The following is an 18,151-nucleotide window of genomic DNA, read 5'->3' as shown; positions in this document are numbered from 1 at the left end:
TTAGTTCATAAATATACATAGAAATATACTTATGCATAGAATTAAAAATTTATGAAGTAGAAATATATAAATACATATTCAAAAAATAACAAATTTTTTCAATTTAATCTATTTTAGTTAAAACAGATATTTCTTTTAAGTTTGTTAGATTTAAATTTGTTTTTTTTATATTACATAAAAAATCAAAAAATGAATATAATAGATATAAATTAACTTTAATAATGTAACTTAATTTTAATACATACATATAAAAATTATATAAATACATACAAAATATTATATAATATTCGTTATATATTTTAAACATATATAAATAAATTAATTTAAATTTTAATTTTACAGAAAAAAATTGCTTTTCTACACTTCTTTAGCACGTATGTATATATATATATACTGTATATATATATATGTATTTGAAATATTATCAATTCTGAAATAATTACCAATCTTCAAAATTTTATATTCTATGACCGACGCTTGCGCTGTATTGTTCTTTCTGTGAAAGCACAGTTCTTTCACTCATAAAGTTTTGCTTTGAACAATTGTGTATTTTCAAAGCAGGTTGTTGAAATATTTGTATTTTATGTGAAATATAATTTAAATATTGTATATTAGAGTTAAATAAACAGTATTGATTATTAATAGCAGTTTGCTAAAAGGAATATTGAAGTAGTTTTATTCGTATTCCTGCTTCATGTTCCATCATGAGTGACTATTCAGCGGTTGCTCCGCCTCAAAATTTTAGTCAAAGCTCCGCATTTGCGGCAGCTTTGCAACGTGCAAAACAAGTAAGTAAATATGCTAAATCAATGTGGTATAGGTTATAATTAAATGATATTTTTATAAGTAGGCCATATAACACTTTACACTTTTGTTAAACCATACGTCGATTTTTTAATCATCAACAAATAAAAATATCTAATTAAATATAAATGTATTAATAACTATATTTCTTTTGAATAATATTTTATTTTAATATTTGTTTAATGTACTTGAAAAGTACAAGAAATAAATTCTATTTTAATATATATATATATGTATATGTATATATATATATATATATATATATGTATATAATATTATAATGTATATATACATATGCTTTATTTTCTTTTTTTAAATTATGTTATTTACATTTATTGCAATTTACACATTTATATGATTATTAAAATAATTAATCAAATTTAAATATTTAATTATTTTATAATTAATAATTTTATCTTTTATAATTCATTTAATTATTTAAATTTATAATAATAATAAGCTATCAATAATCATAATTTCAATGTGATTATGTTTAGATAGCAGCAAAGATTAACCCAGCTGGTGCTCAAAATAATCAGGATGCTAAATTAAAACGTCCCCTTGAAGATGGATCAGGTAATATTATATATATATATACATATGTACATATGTATGTAATAAAAATTTATTATCAAATTTGGTATATTAATTTAGAAATAGGATGTACATAAAATAATAATGTTAACACATTATTATAATTTTTTTATATATAAAAAAAATGTGCATGTAAAAGAATTTTTTCTTAAAATAATAATAAATAAAAAATAAATATAAAATTTTTGATATGGGATTATGATTTTAGAACCCGAGGCAAAAAAAATGGCATCATTAGTGTCAGATCCATTAATAGGACTTCGTGGCCCAGCAGGAAGTAATTCTTTAGGGGAATCAATTAATCCAACTGGACGATCAGGACAAGCAGGATCTTCATCAGGACCAATAGGAAATGTAGGTGGTATCTGTAATGAAGATATCAGAGTTCCAGATAACATGGTTGGTCTGAGTAAGTAAATATTGATATATGTATTTTCTTAAAAATTTATAGTTAATATATATAGTTAATATATAGTTAAAAATATATAAATATTCTTAATTTTTATTTATTAAATTTAAATAAAGATACATAAATTCTAATTTATAATTTAATATTATGTTATATTTTCATATTTAATATTGTTATATTTTCATTTTTGTATAAATTTTATAATTGATATGTATTATGATATATATTATGATAAATTGATATTATATGTATTAATAATATATATTGAATAATGAATATAGAAATAAAATTTATTTTAATTTAAATATATAATTAAATTATTATAATATTTTTGAATGAATTATTATAATTAACAATGCTATCTTTGCAGTAATTGGCAGAGGTGGAGAACAGATAACAAGATTGCAAAGTGAAACAGGATGTAAAATACAAATGGCATCAGAAAGTGGGCTACCTGAACGTGTTTGCACATTAACTGGTTCACGAGAAGCTGTCAAGTAACTTGTTTTTCCCTTCTTATTTTGTTAATTTTAACTATTTTGTATGCAATGCAATTTCCACTTTACAAAATTTTGCCTAGAAAAAAGGATTACTTCGTGGTTTATGTCAAGTGGCACTTATTGATTACACTCATAATGCAAAATATATATTTTACATCTGTGCATATACTTATGTATATATACATGCAGACATATATATAAATATATGTGTATATATGTATATACACAAAGAGAGTGAAAGTAAAAGAATTATATATGTTCATATATATAAATATCTACATATATGTGTATATATATTATAAACACATGTACAGGAAAACAAACCTGCTATCCTCCTTATATTTGATACATAAAAAATTGATTAGATTATTATTTACTTAATAACAAATTATCCACCTAGTTTCATTGTAAAATTTTCTAGAAACACCTGAAAGTATCAACTATTTCATTTTAAAATTTACGTTGTGGTGTTGTTATATATGATATAATGCTTTCTACACTAACTGTATTTGTTAGAAAATGTGCTTTAAGCACAAATAGTACTGGTGAAATATAGTTTGCGTGTGTTTAGTATACTCCATATGCTATCACTTCATGTTAACATGCATTTTTTAAATGTAGGTTACATGCTTTTGCATATTGAAATTCTCAAATGTTTTACAGAATCTTTACTTAGCTCCTGGATGCGAATAGCGGGCTCGTACTTGACTTTACATATGCTTCAGAATATTTTCTCATTGAAAATTTATTAAATAAGTTGTGGCTTTTAATTTAATAATTTTGTACTTACTAATAGTTTTTTGCTTTCAATAGGATATGGAGAGAAAGAAGGAAGGAAGGAGGATAGGATATGCATGGGGACGTGTTATTCGCAACAAGAAGAGAAATTGAATTTTTATTTATTTAAATCTGCTTATAATTAAGCCTACAACATTTTAACATGAAATTTAATTTTATTATACACTTAAGAAATAACTCTTTGTCAAACAAAAAATAATGTGACATTCATGACTTATATCTTGGCACACAGTAGACATCACATCATGTGTTGCAAACAAATTACATTACTGTATATTAATAGATTATATTCAAACTTCAGCATTATTTAATATTACATTGCACATTTAAATTGTGTGTGTTTCAGTCGAGCTAAAGAATTGGTATTATCAATTGTAAATCAAAGAAGTAGAACTGAAGGAATCGGCGATATGAGTGGAAGTAGTGGAGGAATGATGGGTCATCCAGGATTTGTTGAAATAATGATTCCTGGACCAAAAGTTGGCTTAATTATTGGAAAAGGAGGAGAAACAATAAAACAACTTCAAGAGAAATCTGGAGCAAAAATGGTTGTTATACAAGAAGGCCCTTCACAAGAACAAGAAAAACCTTTAAGGTAACAATTAATTTATTATAAACTTCCAACTAATTTATTATTGGATTATTATAAACTCTAAGTTATTATTGTTGCAAAAAATTTTTAAATTTATAAAAGATTTATAAAATTTTTAAAATAAATAATAAATTTTTTTTTTTTTTTATAGGATAACTGGTGATCCTCAAAAGGTTGAATATGCTAAACAATTAGTATATGAATTAATAGCTGAAAAAGAAATGCAAATGTTTCATAGAGGTTCAAGAGGGAGTGACAGGAGTGGAAATTACTCAAATGATAGTAATTTTAATCATGGTTCTGGAACCACTGATGGAGTAGAGGTATAACATAGTTTTTACAAATATATAATAATTTCTATACATGATATTTAAAAACTATTTGTTTTATATTTATATAAATAAATATTATATTTATTAATTTTTAGGTACTTGTTCCAAGAGCTGCTGTAGGTGTTGTTATTGGTAAGGGAGGAGATATGATTAAAAAAATACAAGCAGAAACTGGAGCAAGAGTTCAATTCCAACAAGGACGAGAAGATGGTCCTGGGGATAGAAAATGTATAGTATCTGGAAAGCATCAAGCTGTAGAACAAGTGCGTCAACGTATTCAAGAACTTATTGATAGTGTAATGGTAAATATATTTTTTTTTATCATTTTGTAATAATTTTCATAAAAATCATATTATTTTTATTTGTATTTTTTTATATTATTATTAAATATTTATATAGAGAAGAGATGATGGTAGAAGTAATATGGGAGCTAGAAGTGGTCCAAGAGGCAATGGATTTAGCAATAATCGAAATCCAAATGAATATGGTGGATGGGATAGACGTCAAGGAGGTCCTATGCAAGATAAAATAGAAACGACATTCACTGTTCCATCTTCAAAATGTGGTATCATTATTGGAAAAGGTAAAATTATATTCATAAATATATAAATAAGATTTAATATATAAATATTTTTAATAAATATTTAAATATTTATTTTCATTATTTTAGGTGGTGAAACCATTAAACAAATAAATCAGCAAACTGGAGCACATTGTGAATTAGATAGAAGAAATCAAAGTAATGAAAATGAGAAAATTTTCATAATTCGTGGAAATCCCGAACAAGTGGAACATGCAAAAAGAATATTTAGTGAAAAATTAGGCATGGTAAATATATAATAAATTTATATAATTTTTAAATATAAAAAATGTAAAGAAATTATTTATTAATATTTCTCATTAATGTAAATTAAATCTAAGGCTCCAGCTAATACTTCATTTACTGGTACACAAGGAGCAATTGGATATAATCCAACATGGAATGCAGGAACAGCTTATCAAGCCTGGCCAAGTCAACCTCAATCTACTGATACAAGTATGTTTACATTAAGATAATATAAATATAATAATTAAAAATATATATATCATATATATATTTAATTTTATCATGTTTAAGATACTGCAAGTCAAACACCTGTTCAAGTAAATCCACAAACGGGACAACCAGATTATAGTGCACAATGGGCAGAATATTATCGATCATTAGGTATGCATAGAGAAGCAGATATGATCGAACAACAAGCAAAACAAGGAAAACAAGATCACAATCAACAATCAGGTAAAAAATTTTCTATTATGAAGATATAAAAATTAATTAATAAAATTAATTAATTTTTATATCTTCATAAAATTATAATTATAATTAAAATTAATTTAATTGGTAAATGTAAATTACTTAAGTTAAGTATAAATTAATTAAGTATAAATTAATTTTTATGTGTAGGAAATACACAGAATCAATCTAATACATCAACACCTAATGCTGCTGGATCTACTCAACAACAACAACAACAAACACAACAACAACAACAACAGACAGGAGCAACACAGAATGGCGGTCAAGCCGATTATAGTGCACAATGGGCAGAGTATTATAGAAGTATTGGTAAAATAAAAGAAGCAGAAGCCATAGAAGCTCAAATGAAAGCAGGCAAGGTATATTGATTAAAAATATTTATAAAAAAAATTAATACAATTGATTATAATGTAAAAAAATATTAAAATAATATATTTTATTTCTGTTAGTTGGGAATACAAAACAATCAAATTGCTCAACAACAAATACAACAAAGTATACAAGGTCAATCCGGTCCAACAAGTGGGACTCCTAATACATTTCCACAAACTTATGGTAGTTATCCAACAATAAATGCTAGTTCAACTCCTACGGGTTATTATGCAGCAGGAGCTGGATCTACCACACAACCACAAACCGGTCAACAAAATCCGTCTTTCCCAACGGGCTATCAGAACTATCCTTATTCACAAACGAATACAGAAAGTTAAACTTCCATCAGGAAAAATATTAGCTGTAAGTATTTATTTTTACATATCGTAAATAAACAATATGAATTAGAAAATTGTATGATATTGAAATTTTATTTTAGTGATGTGATGAGACTATATATAAAATTTATTTTCAAATCTATACTTTTTAATATTATTTTAAATTACTTAAAATTATTTTAATATTAATGATTTAAGAGCTTTTATTATTATTTATTTTTTTTATTTTTTTTATATCATACAATTTTTTCTAAATATTCATTTATATTAAGTCAATGTAAAGTTGAGTGTAATAAAAACATAATTTTTAAATATTTTAAAATATCTAAAGTATATGAAATATAGTTATATGAAATTATAATTATTAAAATTATATTTAAAATGTTTGCAATTACTAATTACTAAATTATCCAGAAAAATATTCATGAAATTATAAGATATAAATATTAATTTTAAATTAATTTTAAATTAATTTGAAGAAATTGTAGAATTGATAATTGAAAAAGATTGATTATTTTTTAATTCTTAACAAATGAAGAGCAAAATAGTTTAATAAAAAACATTTAAATTATATATCTTTTTCATAAAAAAGCAAGTACAATAATTCATATTTCATGAATATTGTATATATTATATACTTCTTCTTATATATAAATATTTAAAGTATAAAACAAGTTATGACTAAACAAAATATATCTTTTTTATTTAGGTCATATATATTTCCGAATATTCTATAATACACACAAACTAATTTGATATTGATACAATATAATTATTTATGTTATTATATCCAATCACTTATATTTATATTGGCTTGATATTTACTATTTATTATATTTGAAAATCAATGGTGTAAGAAGAAGGAAATATCATACCTATGCTGATAATTATTGATACTTTCAGGGAATTAAATATTTATAAAAATGATAAATCTATGATATTTTAATGTTTTATTTAAATATTAAAATAATATATTTTACACCTTTGAAAGTATATTTATATTTATACACTTCATATGTTTTATTATAATTATTTGTTTATTTCAGATAGTTTTCAGATAGTTTCCCATCGGGATGCGGTTAATGCCTGCTGTAACTTCATATACTGTTTACAATAAAATTACAATAGTTGATCGCTTCGCAAAATCCATAAACTTTTGAAAAATGCCACTAGAACCAACTATGTTCTATTTATACTATAATATTTTGTGTTTTTTATATACATAGATATACATATTGTAGGATACTCATGGTTTTAATTTTAAGTAACGTGAAATGCCAGAAATTTAACACATTATAATATGATATTAACATGATGTCTACTTGTGTTCTACTTATACTATTGTATGTATTTTTGTTCCATAACACCTGATTGTAACATAAATTCAAACTGGCAGGTGAAGCAGCAGGTCAGAAACAGGAACGGGGAATCTGCAACAATATACCCATATTATGCTTCCCATTTATCGTTAAAAATACTAAAAATTATCTTTACCAATGTATTCATAAGAAAAACATTTAGATACTTATTTCAATATGTCATTATTTATGTTTCACTGGTTCATTCATGAAACATTTATCTTTAGTGGATTAGGAAAATTATAAGTATAATGGCTGTAAAGACAGCTAAAATTCGTTTCTATTGTTTATGAATTGTTTTATCTATTATGTATGCAAGAGAATATGATATATATATATATATATGATGGTCTACGTACACATATACACTATTATAACAATACTAAATACAATTTTACCTTGGTTCCTTTGCTTTTTCTTGTCAAATACCACTACTATTTTAGATTCTTGGAGCTGCCAGTTGTAGGAATGTTCTACGATAAATTTCATCAAGGGGAACTACTATTTTAAATCTTTCATTCAGCATTCTATGTGTTTATATTCAAAGGAATCAGGACCCGCTAAACTGGAGAATAATGGAATAATGGATGGCATATCAAATTATTGTTTGTTATATACAACTTATAAAATCATATATATTATTTACTAATTTTATCAAATGGTTATTCACACGAATGTATTAATTATCGTAAATAATTGTCAACAAATTTTACTAGTCATATGTAAAACCTCCAAATCATTTAAATTTTATCAAAATTGAATTTGTAAATTTTATTATCACCTACAATTAAGATATTTTTTATATTATACATATTATACATATATATTATGTTAATCAGGAAAGATATATTTGCAAAAATGACTGATAATTCTTTTGTTATATTTTTGTTGTTTCTTCATATATAAAATTTTATTGAAAAAAATTTGTCTTTATATAAGTAAATTTTAAATAAGTATGTAAAGGGAAAAAAATATTGTTTGCATATTTATTGTTTAATTTTTTTTATTTATAAATTACATAAAAATTTGAATATAAAATATTGGATGTATAAAAAATTTTCAAACAAAGATTTATTTATATTTTTAAAATGTGCTACAATATGCACTTGCAATGATAAAAAAGGTATTAAATTCTATTCAATAATAAAAAGGTATTAAATTCTATTCAAGATAAATAGTAGATCTATTATTATACATGTATTGATATACATAAAAAATAAAACTATTTTTTTTACTTGTAATACATTTTTGTATTTTACAAATATATATTACTTTATTATTTGTATCAAACACATTTAATTTTTCAGGATCGGAACTTTATTTGTTTTATATACTTGTTTCTGTTGTTAATGTTATATTATACTTAAATATAATTTATTTATGGTTGAGTACTTATATGTATGAATATATTTGGGAAATACCATAATAAGTAAATATAATTAAAATAAAATTTTATACAAATTTTGCCTTATTGAATCATTTCTATGTCTAGGTAATATAAATATTATTAATAATTAAATTGCAAAATGAATTTTGTTTTGTTTTTTATAGAATTGCATATAGGTAATATAAAAATTCAAATTTTGATTTATTCTTTTTGTTGCAGTTATGACTTAAATCGGCCATGGTCTGGTATGATTTTAAGTAATATATGTATTTCATAAACAATTATACATCTATTTTTTTTCTACATCATTGAATTTTGATGTGTTTCTGTTTATCATCTAATATACGATTAAATGTAATTAATAATAATAATCATTACAAGTATGTTATCACACAAACAATATTAAGTATTTAAAATCAACATATTGTTTTTATTTTATATTACAGCAAAAAAATTTATATTTATACTCGTATTTTGGCAGTATATTTTATAATTCAAGTAAGTAAAATTAAATAATATTTCATTTTTAAATAATTATAAAGAATTAAACAAATTTATATATTAAGATTTGAACATACTTATTAATACAAGGTATATAAATTCTTTTTAAGTTTTATTTATTATATTTTTGCAATTATAAACATACATAAAAATAATGAAAATGTTTCAGGAATGAAGATAATCATTTTTCAATCTTTCTGATCAAGAAATTCAACTAATGGATATTTGAAATATATGCAAATGTTAAATTTTAAAGGAACGCAAATTGGTTTGTAACAGGTTTGTAAAATTAATTTTTGACAGAAAGGAAAACAGATTCTTAATAAAAAATATGTTCTAAGATTTAATTATTTATTATACATAAAATAATTGCCAATTAATCATTTAAGAATTTCAACTTTTAATATTTTTATGAGCGTTTTGTTTAGAAATATATGTATTATCATATATATATATTTAAAACAATTTATACTATATCCATGCATTGTAAATTTACTTTATACATATGTACATATGTAATTAACTTAATAAAAGCTATGTATATATATATATATATATATATATGTGTATCAAACACACGATCTTGCTGACTTTACAGAAACATTTTAAAAAATATATTTGTGAATATTTCATTCTAATATTGATATCATTTCTATTGAATTCGTATAATATACGCGTATGTATATAATATATAATTAAGAATGAAATATTCATAAAAAATATATGTATATATATACATATATGTATATATACATATATATATAAATAAGGTACATATTTGTGCCATTAAACGTTATATCTTTTAAATTCATTCAATTCAATGCAATTTAAAATTGCCATTAAAATGTATGTACACTTACATTAGTTGAAGCTTTTGAATTTTTATATAAACATTATTTGCCAGCAAATAATAGCATTTGTTAATTGACTCAATAATAATGTTATCCTAAATGTGTACTACAATAAATTAATTCGAATAACTTCAGATTTCTGGTGGTGGACCATACATTGGATTTAACTGTTGTGTACAACGTATAAATGTAGCACGTCGTGGTAGTTCACGTAATCGTTCAGCTCCTGTGTATGTGCATGCTGATCGCAAACCACCCAATATATCCAATACAGTACTTTCTACTGGACCTTTGTAAGGCACTTCTACAGTTTTGCCTTCTGATGATCTAAAAAAATCCAAAAGAGAAAACGTAAAAAAATCAAAAGTATATAATTCATTTTTCAAAATATAGTTTTATATTATTTGTGTTATTTATTAACCTATATTCAGCAACACCAGCATGCTTCTTCATTGCTGTGCTTGAAGCCATACCATAAAAAAGCTTATATTTTTTTCCATTTTTTTCTATAGTATCACCTCCACATTCCTCATGACCAGCAAACATACCACCTGCCATTACAAAATCTGCTCCAGCACCAAAAGCTTTTGCTATATCACCTGGACAAGTACAACCACCATCCTACAAAATATATTTCTTAATAAGTTATATACAATTTAAAAAAAAAAAAAAAAGATTAATATATGTACAAAAACAATATATTATTATTTACAGAAATAATGTGTCCTTTTAAACCATGAGCTGCATCTGCACATTCAATTACAGCACTTAATTGTGGATATCCTACACCAGTCTTCATTCGTGTAGTGCATACAGATCCAGGACCAATTCCAACTTTTATTATATCTGCTCCAGATAATATTAATTCTTCTACCATTTCACCAGTAACTACATTTCCTGCCTGCAATAGTAATAATTTTTATTTTTAAATACAAAAAGATTAAATAATCAAAGATTAATATTAAAGATAATAATTCAATAAGTAATATTTTTGTTTTTTTCTACAAAATTATAATATGATAATATAATTACTTACAATAATTGTATGATTAGGAAACTCTGCTCTTACTTTTCTAACATATTCAACAAAATGTTGAGAATAACCATTAGCAACATCTAAACAGATAAAAGATAATTCTGGTACAGATGTTAGTACATTTGACAACCGTTCAAAGTCTTCCTTTCCTGTACCAGAACTAGCAGCTACATATTTAAGGTCTTTAGGATTTTCAGCAGCAAAATTTTTCCATTCTTCTACTGAATAATATTTATGAATAGTAGTAAAGAGACCATACTAAAATATAATAATTTAATAATATGATAATTAATATTTTTTAGCTATTTGAATCATTTATTTATTTATAATTTATAATATTTTTTTATATATATAATATATATAATTATATATAATTTTATTATAAGTATCAATTTTTATTATAATAAAATTAAAATAAACGTAAAATATACCTTTGCTAAAGCTTTAGCCATTTCAAATGTTCCTACTGTATCCATATTTGAAGCAATTATTGGTATTCCCTTGTAAATTTGTTTTGAATTACGAAATGTGATTTCCGTAAATAAATCGACCTAAAATTTAGCATATTTTCATCATTAATATTAAATAAAAAAATTTCTTAATTAATGTTTATAAGAAATAAAATATATAAATGCATATGATTAATTAGTAAATTATAAATTATAAATGTACTTTTTATAAACTGTTATCTATTAAATAAGAAGTTTTTAATATAAAAATTATTTTAAAAAATAAGAAAAATGAGATTCTTATGTTCATATTAAAAAATACAATATTTTGCTCTCAATATTTCTTTTATATAAATATAGAAAAAAAAATTGTTTTTTAATAAGCTAAATTTATTAAAAATACATATTTTTATAATTTTATATTGATTATGTATGAAACATAACTAAATTTTATAAAAAAAGAGATGAAACAAAAATATAGATTTCCATAAATTTTTATAAACTTTATATAAATATTACTTACATCAGATCTACTTTTTAACGTACTTCTTTTTGGACGTAATAAAACATCTTTAAAATCTAATTTAATATCATTTATAATATTAGGCATTTTAAAAGACAATTAATTCCTCATTCACTTTTAGTAGACGACTTGGATTCAGTTCTATCGAAGAGTAAGGATTATATGAGCCTGTAGTTTCGCGGCGATCGCTTATTCTTAATAGTCATTGAATTTGTGTTAGTAATGCACATTAAAACATATCATTGGTTAAGTATATCAAACAATGTATAAAATCACCAATAAGATTGCAAGATATATTATAGTATTTATTAAACTCTTGGTTATTAAATAATTAATAATTTAACAAATATTTAATATTTATTTTGTAGATTAATAATTATTTATTATACAGATCATTTATTATAAATTTTAAATTTCTATACAAATTTATTTGATATATTCATCAACATATTTATGTATTTCAATTATGAACTACGCTTTACAAATAAAAAATAAATTATATTATAGTCAAGACAGACGCAGTTCAATTAATAGTTGATTACCTTGTCTCAATTTATCTCAATTGTCTTCTTATTATGATTTAATACGATTGTTACTAAGCAATAAAATTTTTATAAGAAGCTATGTATGTTTTTATTTTTTAATTTTAAAGTTTTAAAAGTGAATATAAAGAAATATAGTATTGATATATTTAAAATAATAATCTTTAAAAATATACATATTTTTATATAATAAAATTTTTTAAAAATTTTCATATTACATATTTATTAATATATTTTTTATTAATATATTTTTTCTTATTTAAAATAAGAAAAATAATTTTGTTATAAATTGAATATCAATTAAATAAACAAATATAATAATATTAATAGAATATCACTTACCTTATTTTTAAAATATAATAATAATTTATAAAATTTTTTACAAAAATAGCAATAAGGTAATTATTTGTACAAATAATTATTCAAGAATTATATATTATTTAGCTCTATCATACTGCATTTACAATTTTATGGAATGAAAAATATATATTATTAAAGTGTACATAATTTTAAATATAATTTTGTGATGAAACATCAATTACAATTGTTAGAATTGCAAAATGAATTATCTATTAAATTATAATTCTTGTTTGTATAGTTTGAACTTATATAAAAAATGAAAAAGATTTCAAGCAAAAAAGTTTTATTCTTTTAAGTTCTGATTTAGTTATGCAAAATGGGAATTTTTTTTGACTAGGATGCATAAATGTTACAGAATATTAATTAACTATATAATATGCATCTTTATATATGTTGACATATTTGAAACACATTAGAAACCCATTAGAATAATTAACAAAATTTCATATTGTTGGCAGTTAAAAATGGGGCAGTGTAAGGAACTGGGTAAAGAATGATCAATATTTTACATATTTTGAAATTCATCAGTACCATTAGCATTGAGCATAAGTATATTAGGATTCTCCTTTTCAAAGGCAGTTGCATCTCTACCTCCAGGTCGTTCTTCCTGACCCCATTCACCCAAGGCCCCACACATCACATCTGGTTGTTCTCGCAATTTCTCCTCTTCCTTCTGTGACATTACTAACAATTTATGGTCAAACATATCACATGAATATAATTTAAAAATTTATTTAAAATATATATTTTATATGATATAAATTTAATCAATATTATTACATATTAATTTTTTTATTATAAATTATATTATAATTATAAAGGACATGTTATTAATAATTAAAATCATACATATAAATGAGTAATAAAAAAATAATTGCAATTCTATATTACACAAGATTATTATTGTTTTTCACAAACCTGTTTATCCTCTTGTGCAAATTTATCAAACATATTTGCATATAGCTTTTTCTCTTTTGCTAATTGCTTTTTAATGAGATTATTGCAAATTCCAATTTGTTTTACAGCTGCTGTATTTTTTGGTTCTACTTTTAAAACCTCTTGAAAATCTTTAATTGCAATTTCAGGTGATGCTAATGCAAGATATGCTTGTCCTCTTCTAAAAAGTGCTTTTTCATTTTCTGGACTTAATTTCAAAGCTTCATTACATGAATCTTTTGCTTCAACATTATGATCTAATTTTAAATAACATAATGCCAAATTTAAATGTGCTGATAAAATAAGATTATTTCTTTCTATTTTAAGATCCCCTTCAAAATCTTCTCCATATTCTAAAACCGAAGTAATTTTTTTATACATTTTAATTGCTAAATTGTATTTATTTGCTTTGAAATAATTTGTCCCTTTCTCTTTGTACATCTTAGCTAAGTCAATTTGTTCATGATTCTTCAAGGACCAAACTTCTACCTGAAATAAACATATTAATATTATTAATTTATATTATATTTTTTAATATTAATTAAAAAAATTTTTATTATTTTATATGTCACAATAAAATAATTACTTTTTCAAAGTTTTTTAATTCTACTATATATTCTACAGTTGCATTTGGTGGAATGTCAAATTCAGGTTTTCCTACGTTCTTAAAGGCATATTTGCTTTTAATTATAAGTTTTGATTTTTCTCCACTTTTAAAGCTTTCTAAAGCTTTTTCAATACCCTCTATGACACCACAATCTTCTCCTTCTCCGAGGTTGAATTGTACATCTCTATCTTCAAATATCTTCCCATTGTACATTCCCATTAAATGTACTAAAAAAGCAATAAATTTGAAATATAAATTGTTATGTTATAAAATACAAAAATATAAAATATGTTATTTAAATTTTTAATAGCATAAAATGAAAATATTACAAAATTATATTTACCATTTACTAAAGCTCCTTCTTGTGGAGTGATATAATCTTTTCCTTGTATAATTTGATGCCTTTCAATACTTCCATTCTTTTCAGGACTTAAATCTTCTCCTTTCCAACTAATCATTTCGATCTAATAAAGAAAAATATATTTCATAACATTAAATTTTTAATTAAATGAAATTTAAAATATATTATTAATAAAGATTAATATTTTTATATAATTAAAATTAATGTTTAATAACTTACTTCAAATTTAAGTGTTGCATTTGGAGGAATTTTAGGTGGACTACCATTTTTTCCATATGCATATTCAGGAGCACAGGTCAATAATGCAATTTCACCTTTTTTCATAGTTGCTACTCCTATATCCCATGCTTTGATAACTGATCCTTTCTTAAGTTCAAATTGAAATGGCTCATTACGATCTTTGCTTGAATCAAACTTTGTTCCATCCAATAAAGTACCAGTATAATGGACTGTTACATTGCTTCCAGGAGATGGAATTTCATCTCCAATACCTTCTTTGATTATTTCTTTCATAACACCTCCATCCTTATTAGGAGATATATCAATTGCAGCCATTCTAAATTAAAAAAAAATTGAATAAATATTATATCTATTTATATTTAATATTTTATATTATTAAAAATGGTAAATTTGATTTTACTTAAAAACCACAGAATAACTATGACATAAATAATGATATAAAAAAAAATTTTTTTAAAACATAGTATTATAACAAATAATAAATTAAAAATTAATTTATACTATGCAATGTCTTTATACTTCTTAATAAAAATAAATGATGTTAATGGAACTAACGAAAAATAATATGTACATAAATATTTATTCAGCAAAAAGAAATGAAAGTATATATATAAAATTAAATAATACATATTGCAAGAATACTTACTTATTTTAAATCTTTAAGTAATATTTTTGTAATTCAATAACACTTTACGTAATACTGAAAACACGTTTAAGGCAGATGATTCCAGAAACTAGCTGGTCTCGCAGTTCGTTTAAAGTAATCAATTTCATAGAACTTACCAGAAATTCTAAAGCTTCATTTTCGTATCGATTATCGACTTTTAGTTATGGTATCTCGATTTTAATATCGATATAATTTATACGAATATCGATTATATTTTTATTTTTGAAACAATTCAATTTTTCTTTTAATCTTTTTCATTTTTCATACAATTTATATATTTTTTTTATTAAATTAATATAAAATTATTAAATAAGTATAATTATATTAATTTAATTATTATATTCATTATAGATAATTCTATAATTCAAAATATAATATTAATATTCATTAAAATTATTACATTTTATTTATACAATATATTTATATATTGCATTCTTCAAACTGTTCAGTATTTATTAAAGATTGTATTTTATATATATTTATTCTATTTAATCAATATTTTAAATATGATGGTTATGATAAATTTTATATTTATTTTTCAGTTTTTTTATAATTAAATTTATTTCCATTATATTACTTTTGAAAATAAAAAATATTAATAAAAATAAAATGTATTGTGTTTTTTTTTATTAATTTGCAATGAAAAATATTTTATGAAAAATATATATTTATGATTTAATTAATTATGGATAAATTAATTATATTAGTTATAAAGAAATCATTCCTTAATTTGGGATATATAGTAAATAGAATAATATGTATATATAAAATGTATTTAATAATATAAATAGCAAATTAAGTTAAACAAAAATAAATAATTTATTTATAAATCAAATTTTTAATAGTTATTTTTTCATTCAATATTTTATATCATCTTTTTCTATTACAATAAAATTTTAAAACAATTAAGATCACATTTTATTTTTTATGCAATTGAATTTTACAATAACTGAATAAAATGATTTTTAAGTATTACAGAAGAATAATATTAACACAAAACAAAAAAAAAATATATGATTATTATAGAAGATTACAGGAAACGTTTTCTGAAAGATAAACATCACTAGTCATATAATTGTACTATGTAACTAGTATAAATATGCAAGTATTCTCTAACTTGTGACAGTTTCGTTTAAATTTCTATATCTTAAGATGAAATTGTATAAAATACATTTATTTTTTTTTATGTTACTTTGCATCGCGGTAAGATTTTAATAACATTTCCATACTATTTATTACACATTCAAATTCAAATCTCTTTATTTTATAATTTGTCATTATTTACTTTAAAATTTATTTTATTTATAATTTTTTTTAATTTTGTTATCAGTATACTAGTTCCAGTATATAAATTTATACCATTAATAGTTAAGATTAGATAATAGTTAATATTATAAGTAAAAATAATATATATATATATTATATATAAAAATATATAAAAAATAAATAATATTTTTATATAATTATTATATAATTATAATGAATTTTATATAATTATATTATTGCAATTTTTATCTAGTTTCTAAAATAATTTATGAAATAAAAAAAGCGTTCCATTATCACTAATTATGCTGTGCATTATGAAATGATATATTATTTTATAATAATGATTTAAATTTTATAATTTTTATTATAAGTAATATTCTTTATTTTTATTTCTTTTTTTATTAACTTTGCATATTTTTAAATTATATGGTTCCGTGATATAAATAAAAATTTTTGAATGCTATATTTATAACATAGTTCATTTAAATCGATACTTGTGATAATTTCAAATTTTTTTTTAAATAAAATCATTTTTAGTATATTATTTTAATATAAATTTTCTTCTTTGATAGGCGTCAGTAATTTCTATAAATATACAACCTATCATGCATCATCATGATGGAAAAGCTGGTTGTCGATGGTTTAACAACGGAAATGGCAATAATAATAGTACTAATAGCACAAACGGTAATAAATGAAAAAATTTATATAGAGATAAATATTATTAATTATATTAATTTGAAATTTGTATAGAAATTAAATTATAAATAATTACATATACATATTTTTAAATATTTTAGTTTAAAATATTTTATATTATAATTTTTTTTAGAAATTTATTTTAAAAACTTATATAACTTCTAATTATAAATTTATATAACACTATTAAATCTATTGAATTGATTTACAGCTGGATAAAATGAAGAATCTTAATGCAGATAAACCAATAAGAATGAAAAATATAAAATGAAAATAAAATTATACAATAAATATAAAATCAATAAAATATTGTAGAACAATTATTTTTGTGC

At 21.8% G+C, this 18,151-nt stretch overlaps 3 protein-coding genes across 7 annotated transcripts; 1 reads left to right on the top strand and 2 right to left on the bottom strand.

Moving 5' to 3' along the window:
- The first annotated feature begins 462 nt into the window (after positions 1 to 462).
- Positions 463 to 9,135, top strand: LOC102676216 (far upstream element-binding protein 3). 3 transcript variants are annotated; one of them, XM_006610503.2, is made up of 14 exons: positions 463 to 788; positions 1,302 to 1,380; positions 1,607 to 1,807; positions 2,178 to 2,304; positions 3,452 to 3,700; positions 3,849 to 4,020; positions 4,125 to 4,331; positions 4,429 to 4,612; positions 4,700 to 4,857; positions 4,951 to 5,065; positions 5,147 to 5,308; positions 5,474 to 5,685; positions 5,776 to 6,061; positions 9,001 to 9,135. In XM_006610503.2, the coding sequence occupies exons 1-13, from the start codon at positions 705 to 707 to the stop codon at positions 6,034 to 6,036; spliced, it is 2,211 nt and encodes a 736-aa protein (XP_006610566.1). In that variant the 5' UTR covers positions 463 to 704; the 3' UTR covers positions 6,037 to 6,061; positions 9,001 to 9,135. The 3 variants fall into 3 exon arrangements, with proteins under 3 accessions (XP_006610566.1, XP_031363884.1, XP_006610565.1); XM_031508024.1 differs by lacking the exon at positions 9,001 to 9,135 and adding an exon at positions 7,087 to 8,152; XM_006610502.2 differs by lacking the exon at positions 9,001 to 9,135 and adding an exon at positions 7,083 to 8,152.
- Positions 9,136 to 9,601: 466 nt separating this feature from the next.
- Positions 9,602 to 12,344, bottom strand: LOC102676088 (GMP reductase 1-like). The gene is made up of 6 exons (XM_006610501.2): positions 12,142 to 12,344; positions 11,601 to 11,720; positions 11,170 to 11,427; positions 10,846 to 11,034; positions 10,555 to 10,754; positions 9,602 to 10,460 (listed from the first exon to the last, which is right to left on the bottom strand). Exons 1-6 carry the CDS (start codon positions 12,226 to 12,228, stop codon positions 10,265 to 10,267), a joined length of 1,050 nt encoding a protein of 349 aa, XP_006610564.1. The 5' UTR covers positions 12,229 to 12,344; the 3' UTR covers positions 9,602 to 10,264.
- Positions 12,345 to 13,309: 965 nt separating this feature from the next.
- LOC102675492 (peptidyl-prolyl cis-trans isomerase FKBP4) lies at positions 13,310 to 16,031 on the bottom strand. Of its 3 annotated transcripts, none has more exons than XM_006610500.2 (6): positions 15,834 to 16,031; positions 15,167 to 15,503; positions 14,930 to 15,050; positions 14,566 to 14,813; positions 13,962 to 14,468; positions 13,310 to 13,727 (listed from the first exon to the last, which is right to left on the bottom strand). In XM_006610500.2, exons 2-6 carry the CDS (start codon positions 15,500 to 15,502, stop codon positions 13,725 to 13,727), a joined length of 1,215 nt encoding a protein of 404 aa, XP_006610563.1. In that variant the 5' UTR covers position 15,503; positions 15,834 to 16,031; the 3' UTR covers positions 13,310 to 13,724. The 3 variants fall into 3 exon arrangements, with proteins under 3 accessions (XP_006610563.1, XP_031363923.1, XP_006610562.1); XM_006610499.2 differs by having other exon boundaries at positions 13,549 to 13,716; XM_031508063.1 differs by lacking the exon at positions 15,834 to 16,031 and having other exon boundaries at positions 13,310 to 13,716; positions 15,167 to 15,502.
- Positions 16,032 to 18,151: the final 2,120 nt, after the last annotated feature.

Source organism: Apis dorsata, unplaced genomic scaffold (assembly GCF_000469605.1).
Source record: "Apis dorsata unplaced genomic scaffold, Apis dorsata 1.3 scaffold_74, whole genome shotgun sequence".
In the NCBI taxonomy this organism is placed as follows: domain Eukaryota; kingdom Metazoa; phylum Arthropoda; class Insecta; order Hymenoptera; family Apidae; genus Apis; species Apis dorsata.
This window is presented reverse-complemented; position numbering and strand designations above follow the sequence as displayed.

Coding starts and splice junctions, on each gene's coding strand:
- LOC102675492 (XM_006610499.2), bottom strand. CDS start 15,502: ATGGCTGCAATTGATATATCTCCTAATAAGGATGGAGGTGTTATGAAA. Junction 14,469..14,565: donor AATTAAAAAACTTTGAAAAA/GTAATTATTTTA, acceptor TGTTTATTTCAG/GTAGAAGTTTGGTCCTTGAA. Junction 13,717..13,961: donor TTGCACAAGAGGATAAACAG/GTTTGTGAAAAA, acceptor GTAATGTCACAG/AAGGAAGAGGAGAAATTGCG.
- LOC102676088 (XM_006610501.2), bottom strand. CDS start 12,228: ATGCCTAATATTATAAATGATATTAAATTAGATTTTAAAGATGTTTTA. Junction 11,428..11,600: donor TGGCTAAAGCTTTAGCAAAG/GTATATTTTACG, acceptor ATTATATTTTAG/TATGGTCTCTTTACTACTAT. Junction 11,035..11,169: donor TTCCTAATCATACAATTATT/GTAAGTAATTAT, acceptor TTACTATTGCAG/GCAGGAAATGTAGTTACTGG.
- LOC102676216 (XM_006610503.2), top strand. CDS start 705: ATGAGTGACTATTCAGCGGTTGCTCCGCCTCAAAATTTTAGTCAAAGC. Junction 3,701..3,848: donor GAACAAGAAAAACCTTTAAG/GTAACAATTAAT, acceptor TTTTTTTTATAG/GATAACTGGTGATCCTCAAA. Junction 4,021..4,124: donor GAACCACTGATGGAGTAGAG/GTATAACATAGT, acceptor ATTAATTTTTAG/GTACTTGTTCCAAGAGCTGC.